This window comes from Opisthocomus hoazin, chromosome 8 (assembly GCF_030867145.1).
Source record: "Opisthocomus hoazin isolate bOpiHoa1 chromosome 8, bOpiHoa1.hap1, whole genome shotgun sequence".
NCBI lineage: Eukaryota > Metazoa > Chordata > Aves > Opisthocomiformes > Opisthocomidae > Opisthocomus > Opisthocomus hoazin.
The window spans coordinates 74,575,537-74,595,755 of NC_134421.1; the positions used below are offsets into that span (position 1 = coordinate 74,575,537).

Here is a 20,219-nt window from a genome sequence, read left to right on the forward strand (position 1 = left end):
CTCTGGGCAGCCTGGGCCAGGGCCTCACCACCCTCACAGGGAAGAATTCCTGCCTTAGATCTGATCTAAATCTCCCCTCTCTCAGCTCAAAGCCATCCCCCCTTGTCCCATCACCCCCTGCCCTTGTCCCAGCCCCTCTCCAGCTCTCTCGCAGCCCCCCCAGGCCCTGGCAGCTGCTCTCAGGTCTCCCCACAGCCTTCTCCTCCCCAGGCTGAGCAGCCCCAGCTCTCCCAGCCTTTCCTCCCAGCAGAGGGGTTCCAGCCCTCGCATCATGGCTGGGGCCTCCTCTGGCCCCGCTCCCACAGCTCCAGCTCTGTCCTGCGCTGAGGGCTCCGAGCTGGACACAGCAGCCCCCCGCACCTCCCTGTACATCCGTACATCTCCCTATAGGGCCCTGACAGAGACCCCTGCACAGCCCTGCACCTCTTTATACGGCCGCCCCCGAGACCCCAGTCCCCTTCTACAGCCCCCCATAGGCCACCCTGCCCAGTCCCTGCCCCCCCCCCCCATACAGCCCCCGTGCCTCTGGGCAGCCCCCCGCTCGCCCTACACAGCCCCAGCTCCCCTCCATGGGGAACTGCAGCACCTCCCTGCTCCCTCTCTGTACAGCCCCCTCCTTATACAGCCCCCCACCCCTCTGCTCCGCTCCATACAGCCCCTCCCCCCTCTCTGTGCAGTCCCCTCCCCTCCTTAAAGAGCCCCCGGCGCCACCCTGCTCCCCTCTAGACACCCCCCCATACCCCCAGTCCCCTCCCTATAGCCCCCAATCCCCTCCATATAAGACCCCCCAGTCCCCTCGCTATACCAACACACATTCCTCTCCCTATACCACCCAATCCCCTCCCTATCAGACCCCCACATTCCATCCCTATACCAACCCCCACTCCCCTCCCTATACCCCAAATCCCCTCCTTCTACCCCCAATCCCCTCTTTATAAGACCCCCCCATCCCCTCCCTATACCACCCCCTGCTCCCCTCCCTATAGCCCCCCGATCCCCTCCCTATACCCCTCAATCCCCTCGCTATACCCCCCAATCCCCTCCCTATAAGACCCCCCATCCCCTCCCTATACCACCCCCCACTCCCCTCCCTATACCCCAAATCCCCTCCTTATACCCCCCAAATCCCCACCCTATACCCCCCAATCCCCTCCTTATGACCCCCCCAATCCCCTCACTATACCAACCCCCGCTCCCCTCTCTATACGCTAAATCTCCTCCCTATAGCCCATCGATCCCCTCCCTATAAGACCCCCCCAATCCCCTCCCTATAAGACCCTCCACTCCCCTCCCTATACCACCCCCTGCTCGCCTCCAATCCCCAATCCCCACCCTATACCGTCCAATCTCCTCCCTATAAGACCCCCCAATCCCCTCTCTATACCCCAAATCCCCTCCCTATACCCCCATCCCCTCCCTACAAGAACCCCCTCCCTATACTACCCCCTGCTCCCCTCCCTATAACCCCCCGCTCCCCCCCCTACACCCCCCAATCCCCTCCCTATAAGACCCCCCATCCCCTCCCTATACCACCCCCCGCTCCCCTCCCTATACCCCAAATCCCCTCCTTATACCCCCCAAATCCCCACCCTATACCCCCAATCCCCTCCTTATGACCCCCCCAATCCCCTCACTATACCAACCCCCACTCCCCTCTATACCCCAAATCTTCTCCCTACACCCCCCAATCCCCTCCCTATAAGACCCCCCAATCCCCTCCTTATACCAACCCCCCACTCCCCTTCCTATACCCCAAATCTCCTCCCTATACCCCCTAATCCCCTCCCTATAAGACCCTCCACTCCCCTCCCTATACCACCCCCTGCTCCCCTCCTTATACCCCCCAATCCCCACCCTATACCGTCCAATCTCCTCCCTATAAGACCCCCCAATCCTCTCTCTATACCCCAAATCCCCTCCCTATACCCCCATCCCCTCCCTACAAGACCCCCCCTCCCCTCCCTATACCACCCCCTGCTCCCCTCCCTATAACCCCCCGCTCCCCCCCCTACACCCCCCAATCCCCTCCCTATAAGACCCCCCCAATCTCCTCGCTATACCACTCCCCGCCCCCCCATACCTCCCAATCCCCCCCCACCCGCGCCCCTCCCACCCCCGCCGCTCCCCCCCATGACCACCGCCCGCCCCTCCCCGCCCCCCGGCCCCTCCCCCCCCGCCCCCAGCCCCTCCCCCCGCACCCCCCCCGCACCCCCCCCCGCCCCGCCCGGCCGCGCTCCCCGCGCACTCCGCAGTCCGGCGCAGCCCCGGCGGGAGAAGATGGCGGATCGCGCCGAGATGTTCTCCCTCTCCACCTTCCACTCGCTCTCCCCGCCCGGCTGCAGGTGAGCCCGGCCCGGGGGGGGCGATGCGGGGCGATGCGGGGGGCCGGGCACTGCGGTGCGGGGCTGCCCTGCCCGCTGCACCGCCCTTGGGGGAGGGGGGGGGGGGATGTCCAGGCCCCGCTCCCAGCGCCCCCCCCACCCCCCCCGGGGCCGCTCCCCCGCCCGTTCACCTTGGGATGCGGGGCCGGCCCCGCGCAGGCCTCCCGCACGCCCGGGCACCCCCCCCGCTGCGGGCCCGGCGCGGGGGGCAACGACGCAGCCGCTCCCTCCCCGCCTCCCCGCAGCCGCTCCCTCCCGGGCGGGGGGTGCTGGGGCTCGGGGGGTCCCCCCTGCCCCCCCCCCCCCCGCATCCCGGCGCTGCGGGGGGGCCGCCGCCGCCCCTTTGTTTCTCCCGAGGCTCCGCAGCGGCCCCGGGGGCGGGCGGGGATGCTCGGGGCCGGCGCCGGGATCGGGCCCCGCGCGGTGGGGGGGGCTCGGGCTCCGGGGGGGGGGGGGGGGGGGCTTGGCTCGGGGGGGGTCCCAACCCCACGGGCGGGGGGTGCGGGGGGTGCGGGGTCGGCGCTCCCGAGGTCAAACGCGGGCGACAGCCGTGACACCCCCCCCCCTTCCCCCCCCCGTCCGCCCCGGGGGCTCCCTCGCGGCGGGGGGGGGAGGGGGCCACGGCCCTCCCCACCCCCACCCCGCGCCTCCCCTGACCTTGGCCGGACCCCCACGGGGCTGGGGTCCCTGGGCGGGCGGTGGGGCGCGGGGTGGGCTGGCGGGGGGGGGGGCTGTGGGGCCCGGCAGTGCGATGGGGAACGGGGAGGGGGGCATCGGGGGACCCCCGGGGGTGCCGAGGCTGCGGGCTGAGGGGGGGGGGCTGGAGGGGGGGCGGGACGTGCCCTGGGTGGGCGCTGGGCAGGTCTGGAGGCTGCTCCCCAGGTACCCCCTTTCCCCCCCCAGCACCCCCTTTCCCCCCCTAACACCCCCCTTCCCCCCCAGCACCCCCTTCTCCGGGCCGGGGGGTCCCCGCTCGCGGAGCTGCGGGGGGGGCGGGGAGGACACGGCCGCTGCTGGGGCTGCTCAGCCCCTCCGTCCCTCTCGCCCCGGGGGTCTCATCCTGCTGGCAGTGCCCCCCCCATTCAGCCCCCGCCCGCTCCTCACCGTGCGGGGTCAGAGCTGGCCTCGGGGGGGTCCCAGCGAGGTGAGGCTGGAGCCCCCCAGGACCCCCCAGCCCCAACCAGACCCGTGACCCCCCAGCCCGAGCCAGACCCTCTCCTCTCCCCCCTGGGAGTCCGAACTCGTTGCCCCCCGCGCGTCTCCCCCCACCTTTGTCCCCCCGAGGCCGCGGGCCCGATCCCGGGGGTCCCCGGGGACGTCGCGCCCAGCCGGGGGGCTCGGAGGGGCTGCTGGGGTGGGACCCCCCGATGGGCGTCGCGGCGGGGAGGGACCGGCGTGGAAAGGCGGCGGCGAACACGTGGCGGGGGCTCGGCGGTGGGATGGTGCCTGGCCTCCGGTCGGGGGTCCCGGGCTCGGGGTGGGGGCTGCCCCCGTCTGTCTGTGGGGCTGCGGCGAGATCCCCCCTCCCCAAACCGCTGCCGCAGCTCCGGACCCTCGCTCGGGTGCTCCCCACCCCGGCCGGCGGCGCAGGGACGGGCACCGACCCCCCGCCGCTGCCCATCGCCGGGGGGTCCAGGCGCCCGCGTCGTGGCTCCAGCTGCGGGGGGGCTGGGCCGGGGGCCCGCGGTGGGGCTGGGCCTGTCCCGCCATGTTGGTCCTGTCCTGCCATGTTGACCCCATCCCACCATGTCAGCCCTGTCCCACCATGTCGGTCCTATCCCACCGTGTTGGCCCCATTCCACCATGTCGGTCCCATCCTGCCATGTCGACCCCATCCCACCGTGTCGGCTCTGTCCCATGTCTGCCCCATTCAACCATGTTGACCCCATCCCACCGTGTTGGCCCCATCCCACCGTGTTGGCCCCATGCCACCGTGTTAGCCCCATCCCACCATGTCGGTCCCATCCGACCGTGTTGGTCCTGTCCCACTGTGTTGGTCCCATCCCTCCATGTTGGTCCCATCCTACCATGTCGGTCCCATCCTACCATGTCGGTCCCATCCCACCATGTTGGTGCCATCCCTCCATGTTGGCCCCATCCCACCATGTTGGCCCCATCCCACCATGTTCGTCCCATCCCACTGTGTTGGTCCCATCCCTCCATGTCGGTGCCATCCCACCGTGTTGGTCCCATCCCTCCATGTTGGTCCCATCCCCCATGTTGGTCCCATCCCCCATGTTAGCCCCATCCCACCATGTTGGCCCCATCCCACCATGTTCGTCCCATCCCACTGTGTTGGTCCCATCCCTCCATGTCGGTGCCATCCCACCGTGTTGGTCCCATCCCTCCATGTTGGTCCCATCCCCCATGTTGGTCCCATCCCCCATGTTGGTCCCATCCCCCATGTTAGCCCCATCCCACCATGTTGGCCCCATCCCACCATGTTGGCCCCATCCCACTGTGTTGGCCTCATCCCACCATGTGGGTCCCATCCCACCGTGTCCGCCTCGTTCAACCATGTCAGCCCCATCCCACCATGTTTCCCCACCCCGCCGTGTCGGCCCTGTCCCCCCGTGCCGTTCCCAGCTCGGGCGCGCGGTGACCTAGAAACCTCAGCTGAGTTTTGTCGCGGCGGCTGCTCCGCGCCGAGGGCAATGGCGTCCCCGGGCAGCGGCGCAGGGCTGCGGGCGGCCGGGAGCCCCGCGTGGGACAGGGCAACCGTACTGTGCCATGCTGTGCCATGCTGTGCCGTGCCGTGCCGTGCCATGCTGTGCCGTGCCGTGCCATGCCATGCCGTGCCGTGTTGTGCCATGCCGTGCCATGCCGTGCCGTGTTGTGCCATGCCGTGCCGTGCCATGCCGTGCCGTGCCGTGCCGTGCCATGGCATTCCGTACCGTGCCGTACTGTGCCGTGCCGTGCCGCGCCCTGCCGTGCTGTGCTGTGCCATGCCGTGCCGTGCCATGCCGTACTGTGCCGTGCCATGCCGTACTGTGCCATGCCGTACTGTGCCATGCCGTGCCGTGCCGTATCGTGCCGTGCCGTGCCATGCTGTGCCGTGCCGTGCCGTGCCGTGCCATACCATGCCGTGCCGTGCTGTGCCGTGCCATGCCGTGCCGTGCCGTGCCATGCCGTGCCGTGCCGTGCCATGCCGTGCCGTGCCATGCCGTGCCATGCCGTGCCGTGCCGTGCCGTGCCATGCCGTACCGTGCCGTGCCGTGCCGTGCCATGCTGTGCCGTGCCGTGCCATGCCGTGCCGTGCCATGCCGTGCCGTGCCGTGCCGTGCCGTGCCGTACCGGCCTGGTGTGCGTGTCCTCAGGGTGAGGAGGGTCCGGGGGTGCGGGACCAGAGCCCGGCCGGGGCTTTGCGGGACCCCCGCAGGTCTCCGTCCCAGGACTCGTGGCCGTGCTGTCCCTGCCTGAGCCCCCCCCGGGTGGCCGAGGGACCCCCGAGGCCCCCGCTTTGCCCTCGAGGAGGGCAGTGGGTCCCGGCAGCCCGGGGGTCCTGCCCCCCGCTATCGCCACTGCCTGCAGGAGAGCGGCCACCGGTGTCCCTGGGGCTGGGGAGAGGGGGTCTGCTCCCCCCCAACCCCGGGGCTCTGCTCCCCCCACCCCAATGGCTCTGCTCCCCCCCCACCCGGGGGCTCTGCTCCCCCCACCCCAAGGGCTCTGCTTCCCCCACCCCAATGGCTCTGCTCCCCCCCCACCCGGGGGCTCTGCTCCTCCCACCCCAAGGCTCTGCTCCTCCCACCCCAATGGCTCTGCTCCCCACCCCACCCCGGGGCTCTGCTCCCCCAAGTCCTATGGCTCTGCTCCCCCCACCCCAGGGCTCTGCTCCCCCCACCCCTGGGGCTCTACTCCCCCCCACCCAAGGGCTCTGCTCCCCCCCTACCCTAGGGGCTCCCCCCCACCCCAGGGCTCTGTTCTCCCCCGCCCTAGGGGCTCCCCCCACCCCAAAGCTCTGCTCCCCTCTCCCAAGGGCTCTGCTCCCCCCCCCTTGGGACTCCCCCACCCTGGCCGGGCTCTGGGCTCTGGGGTCTCCCCCAGCCCCCTGGCCCCCTGCGGGCCGAGGCCGCGGTCCGGCCGCCGGCTCTGGCGCTTTCACCCCAAATCTGGGAACGCTGGAGGTGGTCTGGGCACCCCACTTCTGGGAGTGATGGGGGGGGGGGGGGGGTCCTCCTCCCGTGGGGGTGGGAGCAGGCGCCGGGCTGGGGCCAGGGGCTGGGGAAGGTGATTTGGGGGCAAAAGCGGGGGGCAAAGCGCGGGAGGCAGCTCGGAAGGCAGCCGTGGTGGGGGGCTGTGACCCCCCGCTCTGCCGCGCTCCCTCGGGGCCCGGCTGTGGGGGGCCCTGGGGTGTCCCCAGACCCCGGCGGGGTGGGCAGGGGGTCCCCGCCGTCGCCCGCGCCTCCCACCCTGTGAGCCCCCCCGGAACGCTCCCTTCCCGACTCCCAGCACCGAATCCGCCGAGAGCCCTCCTCTTTTTCCTCTTTCTTTGATTTTTTCCCTTTATTTTCCCCCCCGTTTCCCTGCAGACCCCGCTGGTTCCCGTGACGCCCCCGTCCCCGGCTCCGCGCGGGTCCCCGGCTGCCCTCGCCTCGGCGGGGCGGGGGTGTCGGGGCGTGGATCCCCCCCCGCCGGCACCCGCCTGGGGTTCGGCGCGAGGGGCTTTGCCGGGCCGGGGGTCCGGCGGTGGACGAAGACACCGGCGATGCCGCGCGGCTCTCGGGGCCTGCGCGGTGCCGTGGGGGGAGCGGGAGGCGTCTCCCCCAGGTCCGTCGGCGCTGACGTCCCGGCCCCTGTCCCCAGGCCCCCCCAGGACATCAGCCTGGAGGAGTTCGACGACGAGGACCTGTCGGAGATCACGGACGACTGCGGCATCGGGCTCAACTACGACTCGGACCACTACGAGAAGGTGGGGACCTTCTCCAGGTCTCAACCTACGGCCGCGCGGGGCTCGGGGGGGGACGGGGCGGGGGCAAAGCCCCCCGCGGAGCAGGGGGTGTGGGGCCCGGTGCTGGGGTGCTGAGGGGATGCACCGCAGGGCGCAGGCAGCGTTCGGAGCCCAGGGACCCCCCGACACGGCCGGGCACCGCAGGGTCTCCCACCGCCTCCGTCCAAGCCCCGTGGGGTGGCTGGGGGGAGCATGGGTGGCTCAGCAGCCATCCCGGTGGTGGCCCCACCGGCCGGGCACCCGCCTGCTGCTGCGCTCCCATGGGTCCCATGGCTCCTGTGGGTCTGTGGTCCCGTGGGTCTGGGGTCCCATGGGTCTGTGGTTCCATGGTCCTGTGGTCCCATGGGTCCCGGTGTTCCTGTGGGTCCATGGTCACGTGGGTCCTGTGGTCCTGTGGGTCCATGGTCCCATGGTCCTGTGCATCCCATGGTCCCATGGGTCCTGTGGATTCCGTGGTCCCGTGGGTGCTGTGGTCCTGTGGGTCTGTGGTCCCATGGGTCCATGGTTCCATGGTCCTGTGGTCCCGTGGGTCCTGTGGTCTCATGGGTCCCGGTGTTCCTGTGGGTCCATGGTCACGTGGGTCCTGTGGTCCTGTGGGTTTGTGGTCCCATGGATCCATGGTCCCGTGGTTCTGTGTATCCTGTGGTCCCATGGGTCCGTGGTCCCATGGGTGCTGTGGTCCTGTGGGTCCCAGTGGTCCTGTGGGTCCATAGTCCCGTGGGTCCTATGGTCCCGGTGGTCCTGTGGGTCCATGGTTTCGTGGGTCCTGTGGTCCCGAGGGTCTGTGGTCCTGTGGGTCCATGGGACCCATGGGCCCATGGTCCTGTGATTCCGTGGTCCCATGGGTCCCATGGGTCTGTGGTCCATGGTCCTGTGGTCCTGTGGGTCCCCGTGGTCCTGTGGGTCCATCGTCCCATGGGTCCATGGTCCCATGGGTTCTGGTAGTCCTGTGGGTCCATCGTCCCATGGGTCCATGGTCCCGTGGTCGCGCTCACTCAGCCCTTGCCCAGCGCTGGCAGCCCCGGCGATCGGGTGCTGGGGGAGCAGGCAGGGGCCGAGCCGGCACGCGGGTGGGATTGGGTGCTGGGTGCTGGGTGCTGGGGCCGGGGCAGGCAGGACGCTGGCAGAGCCGGGGGTCCCTGTCACTGTCACTGGGCTGTTCCCTCGTGGAGACCCCGTCCCGCTGGGAGGGAGCGGTGGGTGCTGTGCCGGCGCGGGGAGCGGGGCCGTGGCGAGCGCGGCGGCCGCTGACCGGGTGCCGCATCCCCAGGACTGCCTGGTGCTGGAGCGCGGCGAGCAGCCGCACCCCGTCTGCACCTTCCAGGACGACTTCCAGGAGTTCGAGATGATCGACGACAACGAGGAGGAGGAGGAGGAGGAGGAGGAAGAGGAGGAGGAGGAGGAGGAGGGCAACGAGCTGGAAGCTCCACCGTCGCCTTCAGCCTCGCCCATCCCCTCGCCCGCCATGGAGGAGACGCAGAAGCACCGGCCCACCACGCTCAACCTGACAGCCCCCGGCACCCAGGTGAGGGTGGGGGTGGCCCGGAGGGGTCTCCCCTCCCCGGGGGGTCCCTGTGGGGCACGGCGTGGGGGTGGGCCGAGGGCTGCGCCCGTCCCGGGGCGGTGGGTGCCGAGCTGGGGACGCTGGGGACGGGTGAGTGCGATGCTGAGGGGGGGACCCTGCACGCCCCCCCCGGGACCCCCAGGGGTCTGGGGGGCCCTGTGCCCGCGTGCGGGGCTCCGGGGGGAGCGGGGGGTCCGGGATGTCTCGGCGCGGCAGCGGGGTGCGAGGTGGCCGCGTGCGCAGCCGGTGTCGCGGGGCCGGCCGTGCACGGGTAGTCCTGTGCCACCCCCGCAGCCGGGCTCGGGGGGCTCCCCCGGGGTGGGGGTCCCCGCCGGCGGGGTGCCGCAGGGGTGTCCCCGCGTCCCCGCGCACGCAGTGTGCCGCGCCGAGCTCCCGCGCCAGCGCGTGGGCAGCCGCCTGCGGTGCTGCCTGCATCCCGCGGCGTTGCCATGGCGCCGGGGGGCTGCCGGGATGCTGGGCCCCCCTCCCCGGAGGGCGCCGCTGGGGCTGGGGGCTGCCGGGGGGCGCGTGGAGGGTGACCCCCCGATCCCGCCAGCCCCGACCCAGCGCGATGCGCCCGCGACGCCGGGTCCCGCGGGGCGGGAGCGGAGCCCGGGCCGGGGGGAGGCGAGACCCCGGTCCCGGGACGCCGTCCCCCCAGCACCCATCCCCGTGCCCCACAGCACCCGTCTGCGGGGTCCCGGCACAGCCCCCCGACGCCCGACCCTCCGTCCCCGCCGCCATGCTGCCGCGTGCCCCGCGGCACGTGCCGCCGGCTGATCTCCCGCTCGCGGGATTATCGCTGCCCGCCGGGATTAATCCGCAGCGGCCGCCGCGCCGGACGGACGGGGCGGCCATGGCGCTCCCGGCTCCTGCCCGCGCCGCGGGGCCGGGGGCTCGGCGGAGGGGTCCCGCTCGCCGGGGCCGGGCTCTGCTCCGGGGACGCGGGGTGCTGGGGGTCCCCTGGGGTCCCGCTGCCGGCGCGGTGCCGCGGCCGCGCAGGGGAGCTGGGGACGTGGCGACCCTAATCCTGCTAAGCCCCTGGGCACGTGGCCAAGCCGGCGGGGAGCCCCGAGCCGTGCCGAGGGGGGTCCTGGGCTGTCCCAGTCCCACCGGGACCCCCTGCTGGGTGCCCACCCCCCCCGTCCCTCGGCTCGGCCGCCCCACGTCCCCTCGGCGGGCATCGCCCACCCCGGCTCTGCCCTTCCCCCAGGACTCGCTGAACAACAACGGGAGCTTCCCGCCGCCCGCTCACCGCACCAGCTGGCAGGACGCCCTGCTCCTCTCCTCCTCTTCCTCCTCTTCCTCGCACGCCGGTGAGCGCGGGGTGGGCTCCGGGCGGGGGTCCCGCAGCCGTCGCCGTCGGGTGGGATCCCCGGCGCGGGGGCTGACGCGGGGCTGTGCCCTCCCTCGCAGGACGCTCGTCTCCCCACGCCTGCGTCCAGGACGGACCCTGCCCGGAGAGCCGGAGGGGGCCGAGCCCCGGGGGGCCCGCGCAGCCCCCCGCCTCGCCGCAGCCGTCCCCCGCGGACTCGCAGGGCAACGACCACGAGTCCCGGGCGCGGGGTGACCCCTCGCCCCCGAGCGCCGGGGAAGATCACAACATGAACATCATCTCCTCCGCGCCGCGAGCGCCGCGCTCCCCGCCGCGCGCCCGCCAGCCGCCCCCGGAGCCGTCGCTCTCCCCGACGGAGCCCGCGGCTCCTCCTGGCCTCGACGCAGGGACCCCGCCCCGGGACCCCGCCGCCGCCGGCCGCCGCGCTCCGCCGACGCAGGACGCGGCCGGTGGCCCGGGGTCCGGCAGCCTGGGGTCCCCCGCGGCCCCCCGCCAGCAGCCCGGCTCCCCGCGTCCCCGGGAGGAGCCGGTGGCCGAGCGGCGCGGCGGGCAGGGCGCGCGGCGGCCGGGTGGCTACGCGTGCCCGGCGGGGACGACGGAGCCGCTCAGCTCCGACGGGGAGGGTCCGCAGCCCGGGCGGGCGGCCAGCGTGCGCGGGCACCCCTCGGGCTCCTCGGAGACCACCTCGCCCTCCTCGGACCCCGGCATCGAGGCCGACCTCACCCACCGCACCGCCAAGCCCTTCCTGCCCGGCGGCCGGCGCGGCGAAGACCTCAGCTCGCCCGGCTCCGACTCGGACGTGGAGGGGGAGATCGAGGCGGCCTTCGGCGGCGGGCGCCTGGTGGGCAACATGATCTCCTCCATCTCGGAGACGGAGCTGGACCTGAGCAGCGACAGCAGCAGCGGCCGCTCCTCCCACCTCACCAACTCCATCGAGGAGGCCAGCTCGCCCGGCTCGGAGGCCGAGCTGGAGACGGAGCTGGAGGCGCCCGGCCTGCTGGGCATCAAGGACTCCCTGCTGCTGGATGCGGGCAAGGAGGAGGAGGAGGAGACGCTGGCGAGCGAGCTGCCGGCGCGCGGCGTGGTGCGGCGGGAGAGCCTGGCGGAGCTGAAGATGGAGGGCTACTACGACAGCCTGAACCCCGGGGACCCCTCGGTGCCCGCCGGCCAGACGGACGTCTCCATCCCCAGCCCCCTGGACCTGCAGATCGACCCGGACCACGGCCTGGAGAGCATCCGGCGCTCCTTCTACCTGCCCGTGGGGCCCAAGCTGATGCCCGAGGCGGACGAGGAGGACAACAGCGAGTACGACTCCGACTCGGAGTCGGAGCCCGACCTGAGCGAGGACTCGGACTCGCCCTGGCTGCTCAGCAACCTGGTCAACAAGATGATCTCGGAGGGCTCCTACCCCATCAAGTGCCCGGACGAATGCTTCCAGCAGAGCCACTCGCTCTGCGACACCATCTCCCCGGCCTCCGACCTGGAGCCCGAGATGCTGAGCGAGGCGCTGGACGGGGAGCCCGGCTCGCGGGGCTCGGCGGGCGACGCGGCTGCCCTGCCCCGCTGCCAGCGCGCCATCGAGCTGGTGGACATGGAGACGCTGCGCAGCTCCCTCCAGCGCGCCGAGAGCGAGCGGGCGCTGGGCGCGGCGCCGGAGCCGGCGCCGGAGCCGCCCGCCGAAGACCCGGGCCCCTTCCTCTTCCTGAGCAACCCCACCAACGACACCATCGCGCCCGTCTTCCCGGGGCGCCCGCTCGCCCTCGACCGGCTGGGTGCCTCCGAGGTCCTGGCCACCTTCGGCTGCCGCCCCGCGCCGCCCCGCACGCCGCCGCGCACCTCCCCCGGCGCCGAGCCCGCCGCCGGCGAGCACCGCGGCCCCGAGGACTGGGCCGTCGAGAGGGAGCTGGACTCGGGCGTCCTGGAGGCCGACGACATGATCGACGACGTCCGGTTAGCGCCCGGCGCCAACCCAACCGCCCTTGACGTCTCCACCGCCAAGACCAACCGCGGGTTCACCATGGCCTACACGGCGGACGAGGACGAGGTGCCCTACCTGAAGGGCTCCCCCTTCGCCGAGGAGCCGCTGCGGGGAGGCTTCGGCGGGGAGGTGCCGCCCGTCCCCGGGGCGCCGGAGCCGCGGGCGCTGGACGAGTCGCTGGCCTACGACTCGGTGAAGTACACGCTGGTGGTGGACGAGCACACGCAGCTGGAGCTGGTGAGCCTGCGGCGCTGCACCTCGGTGCTGAGCGACGACAGCGACCTGCTGCGCGCCTGCGACCGCTGCGACCTGGAGGACGAGGCGGCCTTCGGGGACGGGCTGGTGGCCCCCGACGCCCGCAGCTCCTCCGAGGACTCGTCCCCCGAGGCTGACCTCCAGTTCTCCAAGAAGTTCCTCAACGTCTTCGTCAACAGCACCTCGCGCTCCTCCAGTAAGTGACCCATGCCGTGCTGTGCCGTGCCATGCCGTGCCGTGCCGTGCCGCCCTGCGTGCCATCGGCAGGCTGGCTGCCCTCCGCCATCCTGCCTCACCCATCCTGGCCATGGCATCATCCTTGCATGGCATGTCATGGCGTGGCATTGCATGGCGTGGCGTAGCATGGCAAGGCATGGCGTGGTGTAGCATGGTGTGGCATGGCAAGACGTGCCATGGCATGGCGTGGCATGGCATGGTGTGGCATAGCGTAGCAAGGCATGGTGTGGCATAGCGTGGTGTGGCATGGCATGATGTGGCATAGCATGGCAAGGCGTGGCATGGTGTGGCATGGCGTGGCATGGCATGGCATGGTATGGTGTGGCATAGCATGGCAAGGCATGGCGTGGTGTAGCACGGTGTGGCATGGCAAGACGTGCCATGGCATGGTGTGGCATGGCAAGGCATCATGGCATGGCATAGCATAGCAAGGCATGGTGTGGCATTGTGTGGTGTGGCATGGTATGGCGTGGCATAGCATGGCATGGTATGGCATGGCATGGCATGGTGTGGCATAGCGTGGTATGGCATGGCAAGGCATGGCATGGCGTGGCATAGCATGGCATGACGTGGTGTAGCATGGTGTGACATGGCAAGACATGCCATGGCATGGTGTGGCATGGCAAGGTGTGGCATGGCATGGTGTGGCATAGTGTGGTATGGCATGGCAAGACGTGGCATGGCATGGCATGGCAAGGCATGATGTGGCATAGCATGGCATGGCATGGTGTGACATGGCAAAACGTGCCAAGGCAAGACGTGGCATGGCATGGTATGGCATGGTAAGGCATGGCATGGCATAGCATGGTGTAGCGTGGCGTGGCATGGTATGACATGGCAAGACGTGGCATGGCAAGACGTGGCATGGCATGGCATGGCATGGCATAGCATGACGTGGCATGGCAAGGTGTGGCATGGCATGGTGTGGCATAGCATGGAATGGCATGGCGTGGCGTAGCGTGGTGTGGCATGGCACAGCATGGGAGGTGGGGCGGAAGCAGGGTGGCTGCAGGGCGTTGGGGTCAGACCCAGAGCTGTGGGCTGTCCCCACGGCACCTTTGCACCGGGACCCCGTGGGATCCTGGGCCCCGGGCTGCTGGGTGGGGGTGCAGGGCTGGGGGCTCAGGTGGGACCCCTGAGACGGGGCTGGAGCCCGTGGGTGATGGCCGTCTGCTCCCCACTCCCCTTGCCCCATGTGGTCCCGCAGCCCCCGGGGTGGGCAGAGGAGGGGTTCCCCCCCGCGGTGGGGTGGGAGCTGCCCCCCAGCCCCAGAGCAGCCCCCTCCTCCGCAGGCACCGAGTCCTTCGGGCTGTTCTCCTGCGTGGTGAACGGGGAGGAGCGGGAGCAAACCCACCGGGCCGTCTTCAGGTGAGCAGCGAGCGCCCGGCCGCGGCCGTGGGCACCGCAGGGGTCCCGCAGGACCCCCCTCTGCCCATCCTCCTCCTGGCCGTGTCCCCCCAGGTTCATCCCCCGCCACGAGGACGAGCTGGAGCTGGACGTGGACGACCCCATCCTGGTGGAGCTGGAGGAGGATGACTACTGGTACCGGGGCTACAACATGCGGACGGGGGAGCGGGGCATCTTCCCCGCCTTCTACGCCCACGAGGTCGTCGGCCAAGCCAGGGACGCCATCGGTAGGCGCCGGCGGGGCCCCGGGGGTGCGGGGCGGGGGGCTCGGGGGGTCTCGGGGCGCCGTCTCCTCGCCCGCTCTCCCCGCGCAGGCCTGAAGAGGAACCCGTGCTGGGTGGAGCGGTTCAACGTGCAGTTCCTGGGCTCGGTGGAGGTGCCGTACCACCAAGGCAACGGCATCCTCTGCGCCGCCATGCAGAAGGTGAGCGCGAGGAGGGGGTCTGCGGCGCGGCCCCCTCCTCCCCAGCCCCCCCTTCACGACCCCCGCGCCCCCAGATTGCCACCACCAGGAAGCTGACGGTGCATCTGCGCCCGCCGGCCAGCTGCGACCTGGAGATCACGCTGCAGGGCATCAAGCTCATCCTGACCGTCGCCGAGTACAGCCGGGACGAGGAGGTGAGGGGCGCGGGTGGGCGGGGGGCCGGGCGCCGGCCCCGCTGCCAGCCGGGTGCCCACACCTCGGCCGGCTCTTGTCTTCCAGTTTGAGCGCTGCAGCCACTTCTTCCAGATGAAGAACATCTCCTTCTGCGGGTGCCATCCCCGGAACAGCTGGTGAGAGCCCCTCTTCTCCCCACGCAAGGCTCCGGGCTTGGGGGGGTGGTGGGAGGGGTGCCCAGTGGAAAGGGACCTGGGGGTGCTGGTCGGCAGCCGGCTGAGCAGGAGCCAGCAGTGTGCCCAGGTGGCCAAGAAGGCCAACGGCAGCCTGGCTTGGGTCAGCAATGGGGTGGGCAGCGGGAGCAGGGCAGGGATCGGGCCCCTTTGGGCCCCTCGCTCCCAGCAGGACATGGAGGGGCTGGAGCGTGGCCAGAGAAGGGCAGCCAGGCTGGGGAGGGGGCTGCAGAACAAGTCCCCTGAGGAGCGGCTGAGGGAGCTGGGGCTGCTCAGGCTGGAGAAGAGGAGGCTGAGGGGAGACCTTCTCGCTCTCTGCAGCTCCCTGACAGGAGGGGGCAGGGAGGGGGGGTTGGGCTCTGCTCCCCAGGACCCCGCGACAGGACGAGAGGCGATGGCCTCAGGCTGCGTCAGGGGGGGTTCAGGTTGGAGATTGGGGAAATTTCTTTGCTGAGAGAGTGGTCAGGGGTTGGGCCAGGCTGCCCAGGGCAGTGGGGGAGTCCCCATCCCTGGAGGGGTTCAGACACCGTGTGGCTGTGGCACTTGGGGACAGGGTTTAGCAGGCATGGGGGGGTTGGGGTGATGGTTGGACTTCACCATCTCGGAGCTCTTTTCCAACCCTCGTGATCCTGTGATTCTCGCTGCCTCCCCCCGAGCGCTCCCCCAGCCCCAAGGGACCCCCGTCCCTCCTCTGGTCCCCCCACTCGATGCCCATCCCTGCCCCAGCGCCAGGGCCCCGGCATCCCCTCCGCCGAGACCCCCGGCCACCCCACGGGGCGGGAGCGGGGTGTCCCCCCCTCACCCCCTCTCCCCTGCAGCTACTTCGGGTTCATCACCAAGCACCCGGTGCTGAGCCGCTTCGCCTGCCACGTCTTCGTCTCGCAGGAGTCCATGCGGCACGTGGCCGAGTGCGTCGGGTAAGGCGGGGACGGGGGCAGCCGGGCTGGAGCTGGGGGGCATGGGGGGCTGGGGGTGCAGGGGGCTGGCAGTGCCAGGGCTGGGAGTGCAGGGGATCTGGGTGCCAAGGGGCTGACAGTGCCAGGGCTGGGGGCTCAGGGGGGCTGGGTTCTGGGTCTGGGGTGCAGGGTGTTGGTGGTGCCAGGGCTGGGGGTGCAGGGGATCTGGATGCCAGGGTCTGGGGTGCAGGGGGCTGGCAGCACCAGGGCTGGGGGTGCAGGGGGTCTGGGTGCTGGGGTCTGGGGTGCAGGGGGGTTGGCAGTGCCAGGGCTGGGGGTGAGAGGGGTCTGGTGTTCAGGGGGCTGGCAGCACCAGGGCTGGGGGTGCAGGGGGTCTGGATGCCAGGGTCTGGGGTGCAGGGGGTTTGATAGTGCCAGGGCTGAGGATGTGGGGGGTCTGGGGTGCGGGGGGTTGGCAGTGCCAGGGCCGGGGGTGAGCGGGTCTGGGTGCTGGGGTGCCGGGGTCTGGGGCACAGGGGGGTTGGCAGTGCCAGGGCTGGGGGCTCAGGGGGTCTGGATGCCAGGGTCTGGTGTGCAGGGTGCTGGCAGCACCAGGGCTGGGGGTGCAGCAGGTTGAGGGGTGCAGGGAGGCTGGCAGTGCCAGGCTGGGGGTGAGGGGGTCTGGGTGCTGGGGTCTGGGATGCAGAGGGGCTGGCAGCAGCAGGGATGGGGGTGAGGGCGTCTGGATGCCAGGGTCTGGGGTGCAGGGGGGCTGGCAGTGCCAGGACTGGGGGTGCAGGGGGTGCAGGGGGGCTGGGTGCTCGGGTTTGGGTTGCAGAGGGCTGGCAGTGCCAGGGCTGGGGATGAGCATGGTTTGGGGTGCAGGGGGCTGGCAGCAGCAGGACTGGGGGCTCAGGGGGGCTGGGTGCTGGGTCTGGTGTGCAGGGGGCTGGCAGCAGCAGGGCTGGGGGCTCAGGGGGTCTGGATGCCAGGGTCTGGGGTGCAGGGGGTTTGATAGTGCCAGGGCTGAGGATGTGGGGGGTCTGGAGTGCGGGGGGTTGGCAGTGCCAGGGCCGGGGATGAGGGTGGTTTGGGGTGCAGGGGGCTGGCAGCACCAGGGCTGGGGGCTCAGGGGGGGCTGGGTGCTGGGTGTGGGGTGCGGGGGGCTGGCAGTGCCAGGGCTGGGGGTGCAGGGGGTCTGGATGCCAGGGTCTGGGGTGCAGGGGGTTTGATAGTGCCAGGGCTGAGGATGTGGGGAGTCTGGGGTGTGGGGGGTTGGCAGTGCCAGGGCCGGGGGTGAGTGGGTCTGGGTGCCAGGGTCTGGGTGCCAGGGGGTTGGCAGTGCTAGGGCTGGGGGCTCAGGGGGTCTGGATGCCAGGGTCTGGGGTGCAGGGTGCTGGCAGTGCCAGGGCTGGGGGTGCAGCAGGTTGAGGGGTGCAGGGAGGCTGGCAGTGCCAGGCTGGGGGTGAGGGGGTCTGGGTGTTGGGGTCTGGGATGCAGAGGGACTGGCAGCAGCAGGGATGGGGGTGAGGGGGTCTGGATGCCAGGGTCTGGGGTGCAGGAGGGCTGGCAGTGCCAGGGCTGGGGATGAGGGTGGTTTGGGGTGCAGGGGGCTGGCAGCACCAGGGCTGGGGGCTCAGGGGGGCTGGGTGCTGGGTCTGGTGTGCAGGGGGCTGGCAGCAGCAGGGCTGGGGGCTCAGGGGGTCTGGATGGCAGGGTCTGGGGTGCAGGGGGTTTGATAGTGCCAGGGCTGAGGATGTGGGGGGTCTGGGGTGCGGGGGGTTGGCAGTGCCAGGGCTGGGGGTGAGGGGAGTCGGGTGTGCAGGGGTGCTGGAAGTGCCAGGCTGGGGGTGCAGGGGGTCTGGGTGCTGGGTGTGGGGTGCGGGGGGCTGGCAGTGCCAGGCTGGGGGTGCAGGGGGTCTGGGTGCTGGGTGTGGGGTGCGGGGGGCTGGCAGTGCCAGGCTGGGGGTGCAGGGGGTCTGGGTGCTGGGTGTGGGGTGCAGGGGGGCTGGCAGTGCCAGGCTGGGGGTGCGGGGGGTCTGGGTGCTGGGGTCTGGGGTGAAGGGGGGTTGGCAGTGCCAGAGCTGGGGGTGTGGGGGGTTGGGGGTCCAGGGGGGCTGGCAGCACCAGGGATGGGGGTGAGGCGGTTGCAGTGCCAGGGTCTGGGGTGCAGGGGGTTTGACAGTGCCAGGGCTGGGGGTGAGGGGGGTCTGGGGTGCAGGGGGGCTGGCAGTGCCAGGCTGGGGGTGCAGGGGGTCTGGGTGCTGGGTGTGGGGTGTGGGGGGCTGGCAGTGCCAGGCTGGGGGTGCGGGGGGTCTGGGTGCCGGGGTCTGGGGCGCAGGGGGTTGGCAGTGCCAGGGCTGGGGGTTCTGGGGGGTCGGGGGTCCAGGGGGGCTGGCAGCACCAGGGATGGGGGTGAGGCGGTTGCGGTGCCAGGGTCTGGGGTGCAGGGGGTTTGACAGTGCCAGGGCTGGGGGTGAGGGGGGTCTGGGGTGCAGGGGGGCTGGGTGCTGGGTGTGGGGTGCGGGGGGCTGGCAGTGCCAGGCTGGGGGTGCAGGGGGCTGGGTGCCGGGGTCCAGCCCCCCGCCCAGCGCTCAGCCCCGCTGTGCCTGTCCCCGCAGCCGAGCCTTCCAGGAATATTACCAGGAGCACCTGGAGTACGCCTGCCCCACAGAGGACATTTACCTGGAGTAGGGGGGCAGCCGCCGCGGCTCCTGCTTCTGCGCCCCCTCCAGCCCCACCGACGGCCAGAGACTCGGTGACCCCGCAGCCAGCCGCCTTGGCCCCCCCGCACACGCCCCAGCCCTCGCCCCACGGGCTCCCCGCACATCCGCACCGCTTCTCGGGGGGGCCGGGGGCCCGGCCGCAGCCCCCCGCCGCGGGTGGGTATCCGGGCTGGGGACCCCGGCCGCGGGGGTGACGCAGCCAAGCCTTGGGGCTGGGGAAGGAGCTGCCCCCCCCCTGCATGAGCAAAGCCAGCCCGGGGGGGCTGCAGGAAGGGGACCAGCTATGGGATGGGGACGCTGGGGGGGGGGTGCTTGTGGGGCAGCAGCACAGCGAGGGGGACACAGGGGGTGAATGGGGCTGGGGGAGGCTGCGGGGGGCATGGGGAGGATGGGGGTGCTGGGGCAGGATGGGGGGCACGGGGAGGATGGGGGTGCTGAGGTGAGCATCTCCAGCCGTGAAGCCCCCCCCCCAGCCCGTGCTGTGCCCCTGCGCAGCGGCAGTGCCCCCCTCCCAGCCCGCCGGGGGACCCCCCCCTAGGAACAGCCCTGCACCCCAGTGCAGCCGCCTTGACCCCGGCCCCCCGGGCCCCCTCGCCTCCATCGGCGACCCCGACCCCTGCCCCGCTGTCCCCCCACCCCGGGGGCCGTGCTGGCCCGGGGGGGCTCCCCCGGAGCGGGGGGCGATGCCGCCGTCCCCACGAGAGCCCCCCACCCTGCGAGCGGCCGGCCCGCGGCCGGGGGTCCGGCCGAGCGTGACCCCGGGCCGGCGGCCGCCCCGCTCCTCGCTGCTGTGCCCGGTGGTCCCTCCCGCTTCCGGCCCCCCGCACCCCAGCAGTGCTCGTCTCGTGCCGACACCCCGACTCCGCGCCATGGCCCGATATTTATCTCCCGACGCCAGCGACCAGAGGAGCCCCGAGCCACCCACGCCGGCGCAGACCCCGGCCCGCGGCTCGCCCCCCGCCGCCTTCTCACCCACTGGTCTTTCAATAAAATATATGCTTGGTGTGACCCCCCCGGCCGGGACGCTCTGCGGGGGGCTGCCGGGACCCCCCCCGGCCGCGGGGCAGGGCAAAGGGTGGGGGGCTGCGCCGGGGGATGGGGTACAGCGAGGGCACGGGGTGGGGGGGAGCGGGGGGCACGTCGGGGGGTGTGTGGGGGCTGCTGCCTGGGCTGGGGGCTGCGGGGCGCATGGGGGGCTGCGGGCGAGCAGGGGGTCTGTGGGGCGAGCAGGGGGTCTGCAGGGTGAGCAGGGGGTGTGACGTGACCAGGGGGTCTGCAGGGGGTCTGCAGGGCGAGCAGGGGGTCTGCAAGGTGAGCAGGGAGGTGTGACGTGACCGGGGGTCTGCAGGGGGTCTGCAGGGTGAGCAGGGAGGTGTGATGTGACCAGGGGTCTGCAGGGGGTTTGCTGGGCGTGCAGGGGGTCTGCAGGGTGACCAGGGGATGCGTCACAGGCACAGGGGGTGCAGGGGGTCTGCAGGATGAGCAGGGGATCTGTGGGGGGGTCTGTAGGGTGAGCAGGGTGCGTGTGACAGGCGCAGGGGGTCTGCAGGGTGAGCAAGGGGTCTGCAGGATGAGCAGGGTGTGTGATGTGACCAGGGGGGTGTGTGACAGGCACAGGGGGTGCAGGGGGTCTGCAGGATGAGCAGGGGATCTGTGGGGG

General features: G+C 71.9%; 1 protein-coding gene across 1 annotated transcript; it reads left to right on the forward strand.

The window, feature by feature from the left end:
* The first annotated feature begins 2,215 nt into the window (after positions 1-2,215).
* MAPK8IP2 (mitogen-activated protein kinase 8 interacting protein 2) lies at positions 2,216-18,889 on the forward strand. The gene is made up of 12 exons (XM_075429232.1): positions 2,216-2,342; positions 7,185-7,290; positions 8,600-8,854; positions 10,107-10,209; positions 10,310-12,658; positions 13,992-14,067; positions 14,161-14,333; positions 14,421-14,530; positions 14,605-14,724; positions 14,810-14,880; positions 15,756-15,854; positions 18,455-18,889. Exons 1-12 carry the CDS (start codon positions 2,278-2,280, stop codon positions 18,525-18,527), a joined length of 3,600 nt encoding a protein of 1,199 aa, XP_075285347.1. The 5' UTR covers positions 2,216-2,277; the 3' UTR covers positions 18,528-18,889.
* The last annotated feature ends 1,330 nt before the right edge of the window (positions 18,890-20,219 follow it).